Source organism: Mustela nigripes, chromosome 5 (genome assembly GCF_022355385.1).
Source record: "Mustela nigripes isolate SB6536 chromosome 5, MUSNIG.SB6536, whole genome shotgun sequence".
Taxonomy (NCBI): domain Eukaryota; kingdom Metazoa; phylum Chordata; class Mammalia; order Carnivora; family Mustelidae; genus Mustela; species Mustela nigripes.
In genome coordinates this window covers 97,610,851-97,629,877 of record NC_081561.1, presented here as the reverse complement: position 1 = coordinate 97,629,877, position 19,027 = coordinate 97,610,851, and the positions used below count along the sequence as shown (strand labels likewise).

Sequence of the window (19,027 nt, the reverse complement as noted above, 5' to 3'; positions counted from 1 at the left end):
TGGAATGCGAAAAGGAAAGAATATTTCACATTTCAAGACCAGATACAGTGGAGAAGAGAACTTAGAAATCAGCAGTACTAATATGAGGAGAACATGGTTGTGGGCCAGCCGCTCGAAGGTGGGTTCAGACCTGCAGTAGTCAGTAACCTGCTCTGGTAATCAGTTTCTTCATTTGTAAAATAAAAAGCTGAAATAGATCATCTCTGAGTTCCCTGTAACTCTACTGTCTACATTCAGTAAAACATATCTCCAATAGCTCAAAAAGGAAGGAAAGCCAAATACAAAGGATTTGTACAAAGGAGAATTCAAATACAAGCTAAGAATGGTGAGTCTAATCACACATCAAGTGATCCAAACCTATCTTTACTTATTCTGTAAAGAATTATAAAATAACTTCCTAGACTTGGGGTTGTGAGTGTTGGTCACACCCACAGTTACTCACAAGGAGCAGTGGCAACTGGGCAGTGCACACTGTAGCCTGGCAGAGAAAGCACTGGCCAGAGGCACTCCAGGCCATTGGCCACACTGATTTGGTGGCTTTCCTGTGACACACAGAAAGGGTGAGCACGTAGCAGAGTGGGTAAAAGCAGAGGAAGGGTGGGAGATGCCAATGTCAAAGATGAGAGTAGAAAGTTGTTTGGCAGTGGCAGAAGTAGGGGCAACAGACTCAGAAAAAGAAACAACGGAAATTCCCAGTCTAGCAAAAGACACTAGTACGAAGCAATAGATGTTCACTTCTGCAGAGGTGCCTGCTAGAGTTTTTACTGGGTTCCTAAGCTTAGGTGTACAATTAACACTTCTGATGTACCTGAGCAACAGCTAAGCCACTGGGGGCCTGTCCTAGCCATCTCTGATCTCCTGAACCATCTTACATTATACCCCTTCTATCAGTGTAACTGCAGCATGTCTCTGTTCCTTGAAATTAAAATAGCATAATGCGGTTCTTAATTTAAATTGTAATAGCAATTACCTCTTTCAGAATCCTTTCATTAAAAAATTGTTGAAGTTTTTCATTGCAATAGTTGATGCAAAATTGTTCAAAACTGTTGTGTTCAAAGTACTCTGCAAAATATAAAACCAGAATCAAAAGTCATCAACTTCATATTATAAATTTATCTTAGGATAAAATTTTATTGTATCAATGCTTAGTTTAAAATTAGGTAAAAAAAAATTCACATAATTGTTTTTAGATTCCTCAAATGCTCTTATTTCAAGACAAAATGTTTTAAGTATTTAGGTACTGAAAATACTGTGTTTTACTCAACAAAAACAGTGTGTGTTGAATGAGATAAATATTATATAGTGTAAGATACAAAATGTAAGCCACTTACAACATAATTTTCTTAAGCGCAAGTGTTAACAGCAATCTAAATTAACTAAAGAACAAAAATGACCTAAATGCAAGTGCTTTAGATCTTTTTCTGTGTAATCTGTAAAATTACAGTTATAAAAAAACATGAACACTAACTCATTTTTAAAATGAAAAGACTATATTACATTATCTCTAAGATCCCTGCAGCTCTAAGATGTTATGATTCTGTGTATGTGCCTGTTACACTAAACCTAGTGCAGACCAGGAAACAAATGTCTGAAGATTCAGAAATCTTAAGTCAGTGATGAGTGTTTGCCTACCTTTGAACAAAAAGTTTTAACATATATATCACTTCAAAACCAAAACTCTATACCCCCAAAAAGTAAACACGCAAACTTTCCCTCGGCAAAAGCAAACAAACTACACAGGAAGAAAACACCGCTCATACACAGGCAGAAGGAACACCCACATTGATAAAGCCCAATATAAAATCAGTCAGATTTACTATGAGATTTTTTACAAAACAGTCATTCAAAACAACATGGCATTCAGATGTTAGTGACCCATTTCATTTCTGATTGCAGAGCCCGATGGTTGTTCTCAATATTTATCTTGAATATATATTAACATAAAATATCTTGTATGTACTTTATGTACTATACTATGTGCTATATCCTTAAAAAATATGTTTTTTCATTTGGTGGGAATTCACTGGACATAGCTACCTGTTGATAACACTAATGATGAATTTCTACATAGAGCAATGAGTTTGACATATATGGTAGGTCAACTAGTACCCAGTACTACACTATTGTCAGTGGTTTTAGGGACTTAATCTTCTTTATTAGTGGCATTCAAGACTTTACCTTTATTCAGTTGCATTCCTTTAGGAATACAGAGACATCCCCTAACAATAATGGTTTCAATCAACATGTTTTTTTCTTTTTCTTTTTTTTGAGGTGGGGGAGGGGCCAAGGGGGGGAGAGAGAGAATCTTAAACAGGCTCCACACCTAGTGCAGACACCAAGCAGAGCTCAATCTCACGACGTTGAGATCATGACCTAAGCCAGAATCAAGAGTCAGACACTTAGACAAATAAGCCACCCAGGCGCCCCTCAGTCAACATGTTTTAATTTCAGCATTAGTGTGACCAAAATCTATGAGTTTTTCCCTTTCTTAAGCATCGGCTTCCTATTTAAATAACATTATGAAATGAAATCTAAGTATGGACATATAACTGAAAATACATCAAGTGAAAGGTATTACAAGGGAAAAAGGTTTTTTTACATTTTAAATATATGTGAAAAACTGAATAAAAAATATCAAATACAGATTCATGAACAAAACTGTACTTACCAAAACCAGCAATATCTAGGACTCCAATAAAATAAGATGATGTTTCAAAAGGAAAACACTGATTTACTCTGTTTACCACATGATCAAAAAGATGGCTATAGACAGTCTTTGCCAAGGCATCACGAGCATTGTTTGCTTGCTCCACTTTCAAGGGTACCCTATAAAAGAAGACTATACCAATGAAACTTTTTTACAGTAATAACTGGGAAAATAATGCCAGATATCAAGATCAAAGTGTATCCAAAACATTCACTGTGAAGAACAAAATAAATAGCTACAGAAGGTCATCTGCCAATAGGCACAAATAAATGGGGCTAAGAAGCATAGTAAAAGAACTAAAGAAGTTATCTACACGTAGATAAAAAAATGTTTTATTGAGTAAAAATTTTAGGCTCAAAAAATGGTTTCGTCTTAATTTATGCTTTATTGCACATGATGAATATATAAAAAATTATTCAGAGGAATAATCTTCCTTTCGACCTTCAAAGATTTACTTTAAATGCAAAGGAAACCGTGTTTAATTCAGGGTAACTTTAAAGTATGGTACCTTATTTAACATTGTTTAGGAAGAAATGTTTACATCTAAAAATCTGGACTGTCCAATTCTACTATATTAAAATAGTAGAATTGGACAACACAACAATGTTAGATGTTGCAGATACAGACACAGAGCCCTCTTCCTAAAGAAAATTATACTCTAATGAAGAAACTACCATAAAAGTGAATTTTCAAAACGCATGCTTAATGCTATCATAAGGGTAAGTAGAAGGCACCATGGGAACACCAAAAAAAAAAAAAGTCAAATTTGGAAGTAACCTTAAAAGTCTTTCAGGTCGGGGGGCGCCTGGGTAGCTCAGTGGGTTAAAGTCTCTGCCTTCTGCTTGGGTCATGATCCCAGGTCCTGGGATCGAGCCCTGCATCAGGCTCTCTACTCAGCAGGGAGCCTGCTTCCTCCTTCCTCCTTCCTTCCTCCTCTCTCTTTGCCTGCCTCTCTGCCTACTTGTGATCTCGGTCTGTCAAATAAATAAATAAAATCTTAACAAAAAAAAAAGTCTTTCAGGTCGGGGCACCTGGGTGGTTCAGTGGGTTAAAGCCTCTACCTTCAGCTCAGGTCATGATCTCAGGGTCCTGGGATCGAGCCCCGATGGGCTCTCTGCTCAGCGGGGAGCCTGCTTCCCCCTCTCTCTCTCTGCCTCTCTGCCTACTTGTGATCTCTGTCTGTCAAATAAATAAATAAAATCTTCAAAAAAAAAAAAAAAAAGAAAGAAAAAGTTTTTCAGGTCAGACTAATACTTGAATCTCTTCTAAACTGGTTTTCCAACTTAAACTTCCTGCAACAGAACCCCTTCCTAAAGTGAAACTTCTCTGAGTACCCCATACATAAAACACATAAAAGAAGTGCTTTAACAAAGGAGAAATGAAGGAAATGCTACCTGAAGATCACACACGTGTGCATTTACTGTAGTTCCCTTGCGTCCCAGAAATATTTCCAAGGAAAAGCAACTGTATGGTACTACTATACATTCTCCTTGGTAAGGTTTACTTTATAATAATTTGGAATTAGTTTAGCAAACAATCAGGCTAAACATACCTTGTTAATGTTTCCCAAAATGAAAGAAGTACCAAACTTTCTGTGTGGCTAAAAGTTTGTTTTTAAATCCTTCTTAGATAAATTTGTTGAAAATCTTCCTGAAATAGGTCACTAGAGCTCACTGACTGCCTTATTTAGCAAGGGATAGAGGATCTGACTTTTTTCCCTACAAATGAAGATCTTCCAGTGCTTCAGAATGACGGCTGAATATCGATTTTATTTTATAGTATCAAAACCAGAAATGCCTAAAACACAGGATATTGAGCCAAAAGTGTACAGACGCCCAAATATAACCTAGAAGTTCTTGGTTACAGATCAGAGAAACTTTGGCTACGCTCTTATTTTCCTATCATTTGCAATTTCCTCTAAATGAAGACTCCAAGAGGTAAGGGGGAAATCCATTTGCTGTGTGTTTTACTGGAGTAAGTTTTACTTAATAAGTTTTAGAACATGACAGTTGCAAGGAAAATGACTTTTAAAGTAAAATGATCTGTTTCCTTCTGAAACTAAATGGTGATGGTTGTACAACCTTGTAAATACACTTTAAAAATACTAAACTGTACCTTTTAGAAGAGTGAATTATTTCTCAAAAAAAAAAGTCTGGAAAATTTGGAAAAAAATTGTTGCCTAAAACAAATATTAACATAATCAACTCATATTTTTGTAGTTGTACAAAAGTAAACTTCTCTTACTTTATAAACTACAAATAATAAACTTTATAAACTACTTTATAAACTACAAATAATAAACTTTATAAACTACAAATCTGTGGCATTCGGCATATCTGTAAGGAACAACTTTAAGAGCAGCATTTACTTATATAGTAGATTACTGCAGTAATATGCACAGAATTCTTACCTATCAAGCATATGTTTTAGAACATTATAATGATCATAAAGATCAACTTTAAATCTCATTGTTCTCAAAGATTTTTCCCTGACAAACCATAAGGCAGCATTTTTACAGAGCAGTGAGTTAAGGAACTTACTTTATAACTGTTCCTTTGGTGCCCCCTGCTGTTGTTAGCATGACTCTTGTAGTTAAACTTACACGAAGATCATCTTGATCCAAACCTAGTAATTCAGCACAATATTCCAATGCCTGAGTAGATTTATTCTTCAGATTACAACCACCTAATGAAAATACATTTAAATTTCAAGTTAACAGACATTTTATAAACCAGATTTCCAAGATCACTTCTTAGAAGTATACTTCACTTACATAAATCTATGGAATAGACCAGGCTTATTTGTGACTTTTAATTTCACTTCACTTTTTTTCACCACCCCACTCAGTGGGTTAAGTCTTTGCCTTTGGCTCAGGTCATGATCAGGATCCTGGGATCAAGCCTTGAGGTGGACTCTCTGCTCAGCAGGGTGCCCACTTCTCCTCTCTCCTTGCCTGCCTCTCTGCCTACTTGTGATCTCTGTCATGTAAGTAAAATAAAATAAAATAAAATAAAATAAAATAAAAGAGAGAGAGAGAGAGATGCCTGGGTGGACCAGTCCATTAAGTGGCTGCCTTCAGCTCAAGTCATGTTCCCAGGGTCCTGGGATCAAGTCCCACATTGGCCTCCTTGCTCAGTGGGGAGACTGCTTCTCTCTTGGCCTCCTCTGCCTGCCACTCTGTCTGCCTGTGCGTGCTCTCTCTCTCTCTCTCTCTCTGACAAATAAATAAATAAATAAATAAAATCTTTAAAAAAAAAAAAAAGTCATACTGCCAAGGTCAATGGGAGACCCTCACACAAGACATCCACGATATAATCTTTCAGCCCATCAATATTAACCTGGACCTTTCATTTTTTATGACCTGGCAAGCAGAATATACTGATAGATTATAATCCTTGTAAATCTCTAGAAAAATATAGTACCTTATCATTAAAATTCATATGATTCCTGAAAACCTTAAGGAATAATTTTAATAGCAAACACTGGCGTTTCAGTAGGTCAGTGTGGCTGGCAGTCAACATATGAGGTTTTATTTATGTGTGTGGTGTATCTCTGTGTACCCATGCTGGGTATGTATGTGCTCCTGTTGCTCAGGAGATAACTGCTATTCCCTGTACATCATATCCATAGATTTCTAGTAATGGAAGATGTTTTAAAAAATATTATGTAAAAAGAACTATACTATAATGCTTTAGTCTCTGGCCTGATGTGGTTGTAAGACTTATTAGCTGTGTAATCCTGAACAAGTCTTTCTGTGTTCAGTTTCTTCATCCATTTAACAGATAATAACTGTACTTATCTAATAAGGCTGTTATAGAGATTAATGAAGTTATATATGTGAAGTTCTCAAAATAGTACCTGGTACACAGTAAGCACTATATAAAGGTTAACTACTATCATTTTTATTGTTACTACTAATAGTTTAAAAGTAAACATTTTACTAATATCTTTAAGGTTTAATGTTTGTAAGTAATTCATCACAAGACTAACTTCAAAACTATAAAGAATGTGAAAAAATCCTAAGTTTATAAAAAGAAATAAGCTTGTCGTGACAAATTAGTAAACTATTTAATACCCTGTCTCAGGAGAAACAGACCATGAGATTTCCGAAGAATAAGGGTTGTGAGCACCTGGGTGGTCCAGTTGGTTAAGTATCTGCCTTCAGCTCAGGTCATGATCCCAGGGTTCTGGGATCAAACCCAGGATGGGTATTTTATGAGCAGGAAGCCCGCTTCTCCCTCTGCCTCTGCCCTTCCCCCCTGCTTGCGCATGCACACACACCCCCTCTCTCTGTCAAAAAAATAAACAGAATCTTAAAAGAAGAAAGAGGGAGAGGAGGATAGGGAGGAGAAGGAGGGGCTTCAGGATAACTCACTGGAGAAAAAACAGCCTTTTCAGCAAATGGCACTGAGACTGGGTTTCTGCATGCAAAAGAATGAAGATTGATCCCTGTTTCACACCATAAATAAAAATTATGAGCTAAAGACCTAAATTATGAACTAAAACTATTAAACTCGTGATCTTGGACCAGGTAATGGTTTCTTAGATATGGCACCAAGAGCACAAACAACAAAAAAATCAGACAAATTAGGCTTCATCAAAATGAAAAACTTCTTTGTTTCAAAGAACATTACCCCAAAATTTAAAGGACAAGACACAGATTGAGAGAAAATATTTCCAAATTATATATCTGATAAAGAACCTGTGTCTAGAATGTAGTTTTTAAAAAACTCTTACAACTTGACAATAAAAAGACAACCCAATTAATGGGCAAAGGATATAAATAGACATTTCTCAAAAAAATAGATACAGAAGGTCAATAAAGACATGAAAAAAATGTTCAATTTCATGGGCCTTCAGAAAAATGTAAATAAAAACCACAATGAAGTAAAACGCTTCACACATACTAGGATGGCTATAATCACACAGACAGTGTTAGGATGTGGAGAAAGAGGAACCTTCATACACTGCTGATGAGAACATGAAATGAATACAGCTACACTGAAGAAGCTGTGGATATTTTTGTAATTATTTTATCAGAAAATTTATTCTACTATAAATGTTTAGAATACTCCTACTTATATTGAAAAGGTTTTTTGCATGATAGCATAAATGCTATTTTTAACAACAGGGATTTGGGAAGGAATGAGAGGTAAATGCTGAAGTGATGAAAATGTTCTAAAAACTAACCGAAGTGATGACTGCGCAACTTTGACTCTATTAAAAACCACTGAATTGTGTATTTTAAATGGGTGAATTGAACAGTCTATGAACTATATTTCAATAAAGCTGTTACCAAAGAAAAAGAACAAGGGGACAAGAATACTTAGAAGATACACTGAACCTTTAATTCTATGAAAATAAGCTTACTACTGATTTCTAGCTTCTACACACATACACACACACCATTATCTAAATTACATAGCTCTCAATAAACTGACCAGCAATAATTCATTAATATATTTAAACATTTCTTTTTACTGTTTTGCAAAGTTTCTTACACACTTTCAGGAATTAGGGAATCACTTTTGTGATGCAGAATTTTAAAAAACAGGCATTTTTTGCATATGCTACCACGTAAAACCTTTTCAATACAAGTAGGAGTCTTCTAAACATTTACAGTAGAAAAATTTTTTGATAAAATAATTATAAAAATATCCACAGCTTTTTTGAGTTGTTAGGATATGCCAAAATTGAGCTCTCAAGGAGGGAAAAAAATCAATTCTAACTAGAAAAAAAACCATTTGGTTCTATAGTAAGGATCACAGAAAAGATGAAAATTAATAAAATCTGAGCTATTAAAATTAAAATAACCTATTTTATTTTCTTAAAAGATTTTATTTATTTGAAGAAGAGAGAGAATGAGCAATGGGGAGGCAGAGGGAGAGAGACAGAGAGAAGCAGACTCTCTGCAGGGAGACCTTCAGGGGGCTCAGTCCCAGGACCTGAAGATCATGACCTGAGCCAAAGGCAGACGCTTAACCAACTGACCCACTCAGGGACCCCAAAATAACCTAGTTTATTAGTTTCCTTAATTTGTTGCTTCACTCCAATCTCCTCTGCTTTCTGCTCATTTTCCTTTCAACAGAAAGAATTTTGAGAAGAAAGATAAAAGATAATGTAAATATGTGCTATTTCCCTTTTAACTGTTTAAGTGCTTTTCAACTAACTGGATCACATCACATTTATGATCCTCTGTATATATCTGCACACTCTACCACAGCATAATGAGATGTGATAATGGCAACTATCACTTCTAAAATTTCCAAAGTGGGCCTTAATCTAAACTTTTTTTGTGTTACTTAGAACTTTCCACATACTCCCTTTGTATAACAATACTAGAGAGCAAATGAGATATATTCTAACATTCATTACATTTTCAAAATAAGAATACTGAATCCCTCATAAAACCTAAAACTTTAGTGTACATTAAGAACATACTGATTTTGCTTTTTTACATTTTAAACTAGAATTAATTCGTATTTTTATTTTACTTATTCATTAAAAACACTTACAGTGATTACTATGTGCTGGACATAAATATTGACATCATTTAATATTTAACATATTTATTCCCCTATACAACATGAGAACATGAGGCAGGAGTGTTGTTATCTCCCAGTTAGAGGTAAGGAAACTGAGACACAGAGAAGTAAAGTTCCTGGCCCAAGGCCACACAAGATAATATGCTTGTGACGAATACTCTGGCTCAAGAGCACGTACTCTTCAACACTACACTGTGCTGCATCTGATGTTACCGACTGCACAACATCGCAGGATATTAAATCTGAAAGTCATGAAGACTGTTTCAGTCTGCTCATTCACAGGTCAGGACTCTCAGTGAGGTTCAGTGACTGGAGGCAATTTGGGACAATGATCACAAGTACCTAAGTTAGTCAGACTTGGGGAGAACCCAGCTTTCACATCTACAACTTCATTAGTAAATAAATTACTGATGCAGAGGTTTCACTTCCATAAAATATAGATAATGCCCTCTACCCCATTATTTTTACGGAGTTTAGATTAGATTATGATTATGTTGTTTACGATGAAACACAGTATATGAAAGGTCTTGCACATAGCAGGCACATTTTTAAAATGTTCTTTCTTCTTTCTTCTGATGCTCCTTCTTTATATGCATATATACAATGGCTAGGTAATATACTTTAAAAGTACTTCTAATGGACTGTTTCTTCATTATTTTACAAATGAAAAAAGCAAGCATCAGAAAGCTTCTGGGATCTGACACTAAAGCCCATGTTACTGACTACTATATTAAATGATCCTTTTGATTTTTTTAACTCGTTCTTGGTATAAAATATTTTAATAATGTATTTAACCAGGAGTCAACATTTTTTTTCTCCTAAGTGTCAGATTTTAGGCTTTGCTGGCCATACAGTTTCTATGACAACTACTAAACTCTGCTGCTGTAGCATGAAAGCTGGCACAGATAAGACATAAATGAATGGGTGCAGCTTTGTTCCGACAACACGCTATTTACAGAAACAGGCAGCTGGTCAAATTTGGCCATAGGCCATAGTTTTCCAACCCCTGTAATTCATGGATCAAATTTAAGATTATACAAAAAATGTCTTATTGTTTATGTAGAGACTGAAACCCCTAAGTTGAAAAGTTACTATCATGCAGGCATTAAATGCTCTTTTCAATATGTATAAAGTATGACCTATTTCCTTTCCCAAGTAATAAAGTATATGGGCTTGTACATGTTCAATTGCCCTAATTAATGGATTAAAGTTTATATCAATGAACTGGAAAAAATGTCAAAATTCCTTAATAGTATGTGCACATACTGCAGAAGTATAATTATTAGTTGAATATTTTAACTAAATATGACCCTGACAGTCACAGTTACTTATCATTCATAAAATGAGCTTATTTCCCATCACTATCACTGATTTGTTCAAAACAGAGTTCATAATGACTAGTAATGCAGCATCCTTCATTCCCAACATTCACTATGTAACATAATATAATCTAGAAATTTCAGGGTATTAAAAACATGCATACAAACAGATTGAATTTACATATGACAAAGAAATGACAGAACTTCTTTCATTCCTCTTTAAACAAAACAAAACAACCACAAACAAAAAAACCTGAAGTGTTGCCGGCTTCCTCAAAATCAATATTGCCAAGGTGCAGGACACCAGCTACTACCCGGAACAGATCAAGTTTTTCTTCATCATCCAAACCAATCTTTTTCATGGCTGTGCACATTCTAATAAAATCTCCATGGTCATCTAACAGAGGATCTTTCAAAGAACCTGCCTTAAGATACTACAAAACAAGAAGACATCAATTAATTGTTCTTTGTCATTATTTAAGTATACTAAAACTACTACACAAGGTCTATTAATGCACTAAATGACATGCAAAAACAAAATGTCAATAGAAAAACTTTACTATTCTATCAATGCAAAAACTAAATGTGCAAAGTATACACAGGATCTCTCTGTATTACTTCTTTCAACTGCCTGTCACTCTACAATTATCTCAATAAATATCAGTCAAAATGGAATGAGAGGTTTTCCAGTTAAATTATAATTTTAATTCTAAGGCATTATAATGCCAAAATACATTAGATAAAAATCTAAATTGAGTGAAAAAGAAGGGAATATCAGTGGTTGAAAGGAATCAATATGAATCCACAGGTCAAAAGGAACTAAGGTGAAAAATTATAATAAAAATTCAAATATAACACTTAGCATTATATTCCTTTAGGTTAACTGCCATCAACTGCATCAGTATTCAGCAATAATAAATACTGGACAGACTAATAACAATTTTCATAACCAGAGAATCGATTTTTAGATCCTCCTATATAAGCATATGAGGTAAGGTGTATTAGTAAGCATTGTGCTTACTCAGAATTTTTGCAATGAGTCACATTTCAGAAAAAATAAAGAAAAATTTTCTCTCCTAAAATAATTTACATCTAAAGTATTCATTTGTTAGAACCTATTTAAAAGCTCAGAAGAAAAAATAAGAAATTTAGGGCTGCAGAAACCTTATAGAAGTAGAAAAATAAAAGTTACTGGACACAGAAAAATTGGACTAGGAATTTTCCAGAAATTGACAATGAATAGGTAAAATTAAACAGGTAACGCAGCACCAGAATTAACTGCCCACTAAAGACATCTCTAGGAGATTTTTTCCCCCTCCCAGATGCCAATTCCTTCCCAGCTAAATTTGGATTATCATCCACAAAATTCTTTAAAATGCTTAATTATGCTTGGGTGAAATTTCTGGAAAATGTCTAGATAAAGAAATTTAATTTTATTCTTAAAAGAAGCAAAGGAAATAATCACATGCAGCCAAAGTTAATAGAAAACACAGATCATGCAGAATTTTTAGTCTTGCAACTGAATGGTTACTTCATTTAAAATCTTTCTAATCAAATATTAAGAATATATTATTGTGGTAGACTAAAAATACTGCATTTTCCTAAAAATGGCACACAGCTTAGACACTCAAATGGAATTAAGCAAAGGATTCTAATTAGTTAAAAATTATCACCTCATCCTCCTGATAAAGAAGACATAAAAAGTAATTTAAACATATTAATCCATTATTCACTTATATATTTTTATATATACACTCAATAATATGAACAAACTATCTCACAAAGTTTGATGACTCTAGAATCACAAAGAGTACACTTTCATCTTATCAGAATACAAAGAGTACATGTTATGTTACTCTTTGGAGAGTCAAATCTAGTTTTCCTCCCTCTTTACTCAGTTTTTTCCATGTTAAAGATAAAATTTAGAGATCTATCTTCTTCCTTAAGGACAGATGCACTATCCCTATTCCACTAGGTAATGTTTCCATTATTTTAGTAGGAAGAATAAAATTTCTGTATTTTGATGATACTTCTGTATTTTGATGATACTTAAAAATAAAGGTTATCATGACAAAGGAAGATACCATAATAAATATTAAAATTACTTCTTAAAGTTCCAACCATGAATTTCACCTAAAGTTTGTGATTTATAATTCAAATATTTATGCCTAAAAAATAATTGTTGAGGCACCTGGGTGGCTCAGTTGGTTGAGTACCTGACTCTTGATTTCAGCTCAGGTCATCATCTCTGGGCTGTGAGGTCATGCCCCCCAGAAGGCTGCATGCTCAGCGGGGAGCTTGAGATCTTCTCTCTCCCTCTCCCGTCCCCTCTATCTCTCCCTCCACTCTATGAGCATTCTCTCTCTCTCTAATAAATAAATAAAATCTTTAAAAAATAAATAAAAATAAAATGATAAATGTTAACAAATAAATTAACTGTACTCATCTGTTTAGAATTTGAAATAATGGGAATTTTTGTTTGTTTTCTGTTCTTTTCAAGGAACATATTAAAGATATAATTCATCTCACTCATTTTGAAAGGAGTCAAAATCATCTGATTCACACATTTAAAACTGGATATAATAAAAACTGTACAATTCAACATTCCATATAAAACTTTAAATAGAGAGACAAAATGAACTAGTCCCTAAAATTAATCCTGACTCAGTATTTCATAATTTAACCTCGTGGAGTAGATATAACGTAATACTACTTATTACTTGAACATTACATATTGAAATTTGTAAGAGTTATAGATTTTTAGGTTAAGGATTTAATGTTTTAAAAATAATAATAGTATAATTACATCTAATTGCCCTTAGAAACATAATAAGTAAAACCTAAATATAAGACTTTCCATAGGGGCGCCTGGGTGGCTTAGTGGGTTAAAGCCTCTGCCTTTGGCTCAGGTCATGATCCCAGAGTCCTGGGATCAAAACCCGCATCCAGCTCTCTGCTCAGCAGGGAGCCTGCGTCCCTTCCTCTCTCTCTGCCTCCCTCTCTGCCTGCTTGTGATCTCTGTCTGTCAAATAAATAAATAAAATCTTAAAAAAAAAAAAAAAAAAAGACTTTCCATAGTATATTGCAGAAATATAATGTTTTAAAGAGAAATATAACAATACATAAGCATTAGTTCACAAGAATGCTTACTCTATTTAATGTCTACTTCAAAGCTTACTTTGGCCTTAAAGTAGAAAATAAATTATGGACATATTTTATACTAAAGTCCAAGTGGGTAAGTGAGAGTAAGTTAAAAATTTTATTAGCAAAGGATAATTCTTAGGCAATTATAATACCCTCATGTGGGGGAAAAAGAACAGAAGGATAGCAGTGCACTGAGGCCTAACTAAGAAAAACCAAACTTATAGCTTTGGTAGATACCAACAGAGGCATAAAGTATTACACTGCAAGAAAGACTTAGATGAGCATTTTGTTTTTTAAGTATAAGCCTAAAAGTAAGAAATATTATTGGGGCTCCAAAATAAAAAATATATCTTTGAGTATGATTTTTTTTTGTATTAAGGATTTTAATTTAAAAACAACAGTCTACTATACCTCGGGACTTTTTCGGTTCTGTAAAATCTGTTTGTCAGTTTCTTTGTTAGCAAAGTATCTAGTGCAGCCTCGGTTTAAATACTAGGAAAAAGAAATATAAGTATAACAAATACAATCCACATGAAAATAATACAAAAGAAAACACAATTTATCAAAACAGTGGTAAACAAAAAGAACTTTTAAATATAACCTAAATAATCTCTCAAGTACAACTGATAACTTCTATATATTATAAACATTTTTACTCCTACTAATCAAACCAGGGATATTTAAAATTCTGATTTTTGAAAGCAGATTAAATTAAACAGTAACATAAAAATCAGTACCATAAAGCTTTCTTGTTTTTAAAGGGTAGCAATTTTAAATCTCAATGTCAAATATCGTCTTAAAAATATAGTTCATAAAGTAAGTACTATAGATATAATGAAAATCACCTTTCTACTAAATATATAGTCTCAAATAAGAACCTACACATTGTGGTTTAACATTTCAAGTAATATTTTTAATGCTGAGTAACAGAATAATAGCCCTAAGTTTCTTAATTTCTGATTTTTAAAATGAGTTATTCAAAACATGCCATCCATATTTGTTGACAGTTAACAGTGACCACACATAAATTATAATACTTGCTTTACAAACCTTCACAGGTATCCAAATTACAATTTCAGCTCTTATCTCAATGATTTACTTTGCTGCCCAGAAGATTAAGATGCCCTTTTAAAGATTAAGCACTAAAAACATAGAAGAAGGGAAGCAGCTGAGAAGAAAATAATTTATTAGTCCCAAAGTGAATCTATTACCCACACTGAAGGTGGGGGTATAGTCAGGAAGGAAGTACAAAGGAAACAGAATGGAAAATGTTTTTAGGGGCGCCTGGGTGGCTCAGTCAGTTAAGTGACCGTCTTCAGCTCAGGTCATGATCCCAGGGTCCTGGGATTGAACCCCACATCAGGCTCAGTGGGGAGCCTGCTTCTCCCTCTCCCCCGCCCTGCTGCTCCCTATTAGTACTCTCTCTGTGTCAAATAAATAAAATCTTAAAAAAAAAAAAGAAAAGAAAATGTTTTTAAACATCTCAGCTTCTCTTTAATCAGGTCACTATGATCCCACTGTACCATGGCATGAATTCTGAGATTAAATACACCACACATCATATAGATGCTATGAAAAAAATGTACATTACAGGGGCGCCTAGGTGGCTCAGTGGGTTAAGCCTCTGCCTTCAGCTCAGGTCATGATCTCAGGGTCCTGGGATCGAGCCCCAAATCGGGCTCTTTGCTCAGCGGGAAGCCTGCTTCCCCCCGCCCCTTCTCTGTCTGCTTGCCTCTCTGCCTGTTTGTGATCTCTATCAAATAAATAAATAAATAAATAAATTTTTTAAATGTACATTACATTTTGAATGATTTGGGAATAAATTAACATTCTAGATGATATTAATTTAGGTGGAATACATTTATTTGTGTACCTCCATTATAATGAAATATTAAAATACAGAGAAAACCAGAAAACGATATACAATGAGTTGTTCTTTCCACCTTCGAATCTTCAGGAAAAAAAATAAAAAAGAGGGAGAAATAATATTATTAAGTAATTTCAATTTACTATTTCAAAAAACGCTATTTTACTTAGTAAGATAATAGTAGCTTAATCATATAAAGCCAAAACAAATGTTTTCTTTGCTAGCAAGGGTTTTATCTCCACAACCCTAGATTGCTTTATCAAATACTTGGCTTTTGGATAGCTAAACACAGTATTAAAACCAACTACTTGTTTTTTCCAACTGCCCTATAGCTAGAAAACTATAACTATTCTTGCTATCCATTCTTATTCTATCCAAGCTTTATTTCTATTCAAGGATCTTTGCATGACTGTAACAAATGCTCATAAAACATAAGCAAAAATATTTGAATATCTGAATAATGCAATCTTTTAAACCTTTTATTTTCTAAAATACATGAGTAGTTACAAATGTTTTCAAATAGTATCCCTACAATTCTTAATGTACTATTTTGGACAAAGTAGTGACAAAAAATTTTTTGGAACTGTTGAACACTACTTTGGAATTCTTTGTCTTTATGACCTTAACTATGAGTTGTAATCTATGAGTTGAAGACCTAAACTAATCCACAGAAAAACCTGATGAAACTATCAACACACTTTCAAGGGCACTTGAAGGCAGAATCATTTGGGGGAAGGGATACAGAGATATGCATGTGCATGCATGAGAGGAATAACCATGACAGCAGATATATTTGGGTGAAAGACAATACTGTTCGTCTAGTCTCCTCCTAACCAGTATAAGAACTCTGGGAAGTGAAGAAATCAAGGCTCCCAGTTCATATTACAGAGGCAGGAAACTCTCTAACCTGATAAAGAATTTCAGTAACTACCTTCTAAGGATGACTGCCATTGTGCCAGGAAAAGTTATACATTCTAAGATACACAAAAAAATATGCTCTCAAGCCTCCAAACAGAAAGAAATGCTAAATTAAGAATAGTCACATTACTTTACCATTAACTCAGAGCCAACAACATCACATCATTATTATTAAATTTCATATGATTCATAGTAACTTATACTCCTTTTCTAAAAATCATTGTATAGAAGTATCTCTGCTGTCTTCCTGATTATAATGTGAGCAACTAACTTCAAATTCCAACTGATTTAATGAGTTCTAGAGAAGGTGAGACATTGTAGAAGTAGATGAATAGGCGCAGTTGTAAAGCATTGTAAAACAGTAGTTTTAGGTTTTCCAAATACATATTAAAAGAAACTAACTGAAGTAATAAAAGCTGAATTGCAAACATAAACACAGACACAGAGAACAATAATTAAATATAATTTGTGTCATGATTCTTATGTGGAGAACTCCTATCCAAAGAGGATTATCCAGAATCACCTGTAGAACTTTACTCAAACTTCATTCCTTACCCATTCTCATAATCCCGCATATTCCTCACAAGGACACTGTTCCCTAGCTGTGAATTTATAAACCGCTAGCCATCTCCAGTCTTACCACTTCTTGAAACTCTATTAGCTTGTGATTCTTGGCACTCCTCATTTTCCTTGTACTTACCATATAATCCCACTTGGGCTTTCCTTCTTGGGCAACTCTTCACCACCCATACTCTTCAACTCCAGAGTCTGGATACAGCACATGCTTTTCTACATTATACAATCTCTCTGGACAATCTCATCTACTCACTGTCATAGTTTTAATTACCACCAGAGTACTGACATCTCCCAAACCTATCATGACAGCACTAATAATAATCTTCAGATTAGGATACCCAACCATCTTCTAATCCTCTCCCTAAGGTGATCATAAGTTCCAAAACTAAACTCAACCTATATGCCACAAATCTTCCATCTGGCCCTCGTGTGGTATTTACATCCACCCAGTTACCCTAGTCAAATTTTTCTCCTTCTCCCTACCATACTCAGTCTCCAATTCCTATCACTTTACCTCCCAATATTTTGGACATCCCATACTCTCTAACCAAATTCAGGCCCTAAGTAACTTACTTCAGTGATAGCCATAAGATTTCCGAAAAATTTACCCTTACTTGCATTTTCAATCCATTCCCAACCCCACCCTCTTCAAGATACCCTCCATTTTAAAGCCAGAGGTAAGCACAGACCTATCCAAATTTCTACTTAAATCCCTTCAATAGCTCCTTATTAACTACAGAAGACCAAACTTTCTACCCTCAACTCCCACCATTTCCTGCCTTACCCTTTCAGCTGTTTCTTGCCTTTCTTTGTTCACCTTTTTGCATCTAGTAGGAATAGTCTTTGCATCTTTCTTTCTCTAGTTAACACTTGAAAATCCTTCAGGATTCTGATCAAACATCAGTTGTTCCTTGAAGTTTTTCCAAAATTCCCAGCATCCTATGCATATCTCTTTCTTAATCTTTCAACCTATCAGTCAGGCTTTGTGTTTGTACGTGTGTGTGTTTCACACCAGATTCTAAGTTGCTCATGAGCAGGAACTGCTCATCTTTTTCACCGAGGTACAATGCCTGGTACCAAAAAAGCAAGCAATAAATATTTACTGTTGAATTCAAGTCAAAGATAACTCTAAAAAGTAGCATTACGACAGAACTATTATAGATTTCTTATTGAGTTTAAAATGATAAGTGGTTTCCCATCTATCATTTTATCTTTCTGATTACATATCTTTTCATATAGTATTATATTATAAATTCAGCAGTAAATCTCAATAGAGACCTACAATCTATCATGTTACACTGGATGCAATATAAGCTACATACAACTAGATATAAGAATCCATTAAAGTAAGTTTTAGAATTGAAGTCAATTAAATTTGCAAAAACTCTAAGTAATTTCTTTTAATCCAACCTACCCGAAAATTATCCGGGGAGCTCAAATGAAGTTTTTCCCTAATATCTTCAGAAGCACCAGCACACAACCTATAAAAGATATGGTAATTCCTTTCCTCTTTGCCTTGAACACAGATTCTAGATTTCTCTAGAAGGTAATGTGAAACAAACCCTCCAACAACTGAACTCTGAAAAACAAAACAGAGAGAAAATACACTTTTTGCATTTAAGGTCTGAAAGTATCTTTGGGGTAAATACCCAGGAGTGCAATGGCAGGGTCATAGGGAAGTTCTATTTTTTTTTTATTTTTTATAAACATGTATTTTTATCCCCAGGGGTACAGGTCTGTGAATCAGCACTCACCAAAGCACATACCCTCCCCAATGTCCATAACCCCACACCCCCTATCCCAACGCCCCTCCCCCCAGCAACCCTCAGTTTATTTTGTAAGATTAAGAGTCAATTATGGTTTGTCTCCCTCCCAATCCCATCTTGTTTCATTGATTCTTCTCCTACCCACTTAAGCCCCCATGTTGCATCACCACTTCCTCATATCAAGG

General features: G+C 34.5%; 1 protein-coding gene across 8 annotated transcripts in view; it reads right to left on the bottom strand.

The window, feature by feature from the left end:
• MYO6 (myosin VI) overlaps positions 1-19,027 on the bottom strand; it is a 151,488-nt gene that overhangs the window by 46,338 nt on the left and 86,123 nt on the right. For all 8 annotated transcript variants that reach the window (XM_059400953.1, XM_059400954.1, XM_059400956.1 and 5 more), the window contains exons 9-14: positions 18,491-18,655; positions 14,127-14,207; positions 10,825-11,005; positions 5,248-5,392; positions 2,669-2,826; positions 971-1,062 (exon numbers count right to left, since the gene is read on the bottom strand). In XM_059400953.1, the coding sequence (XP_059256936.1) occupies positions 971-1,062; positions 2,669-2,826; positions 5,248-5,392; positions 10,825-11,005; positions 14,127-14,207; positions 18,491-18,655 (822 nt within the window). The remainder of the gene's footprint in view (positions 1-970; positions 1,063-2,668; positions 2,827-5,247; positions 5,393-10,824; positions 11,006-14,126; positions 14,208-18,490; positions 18,656-19,027) is intronic.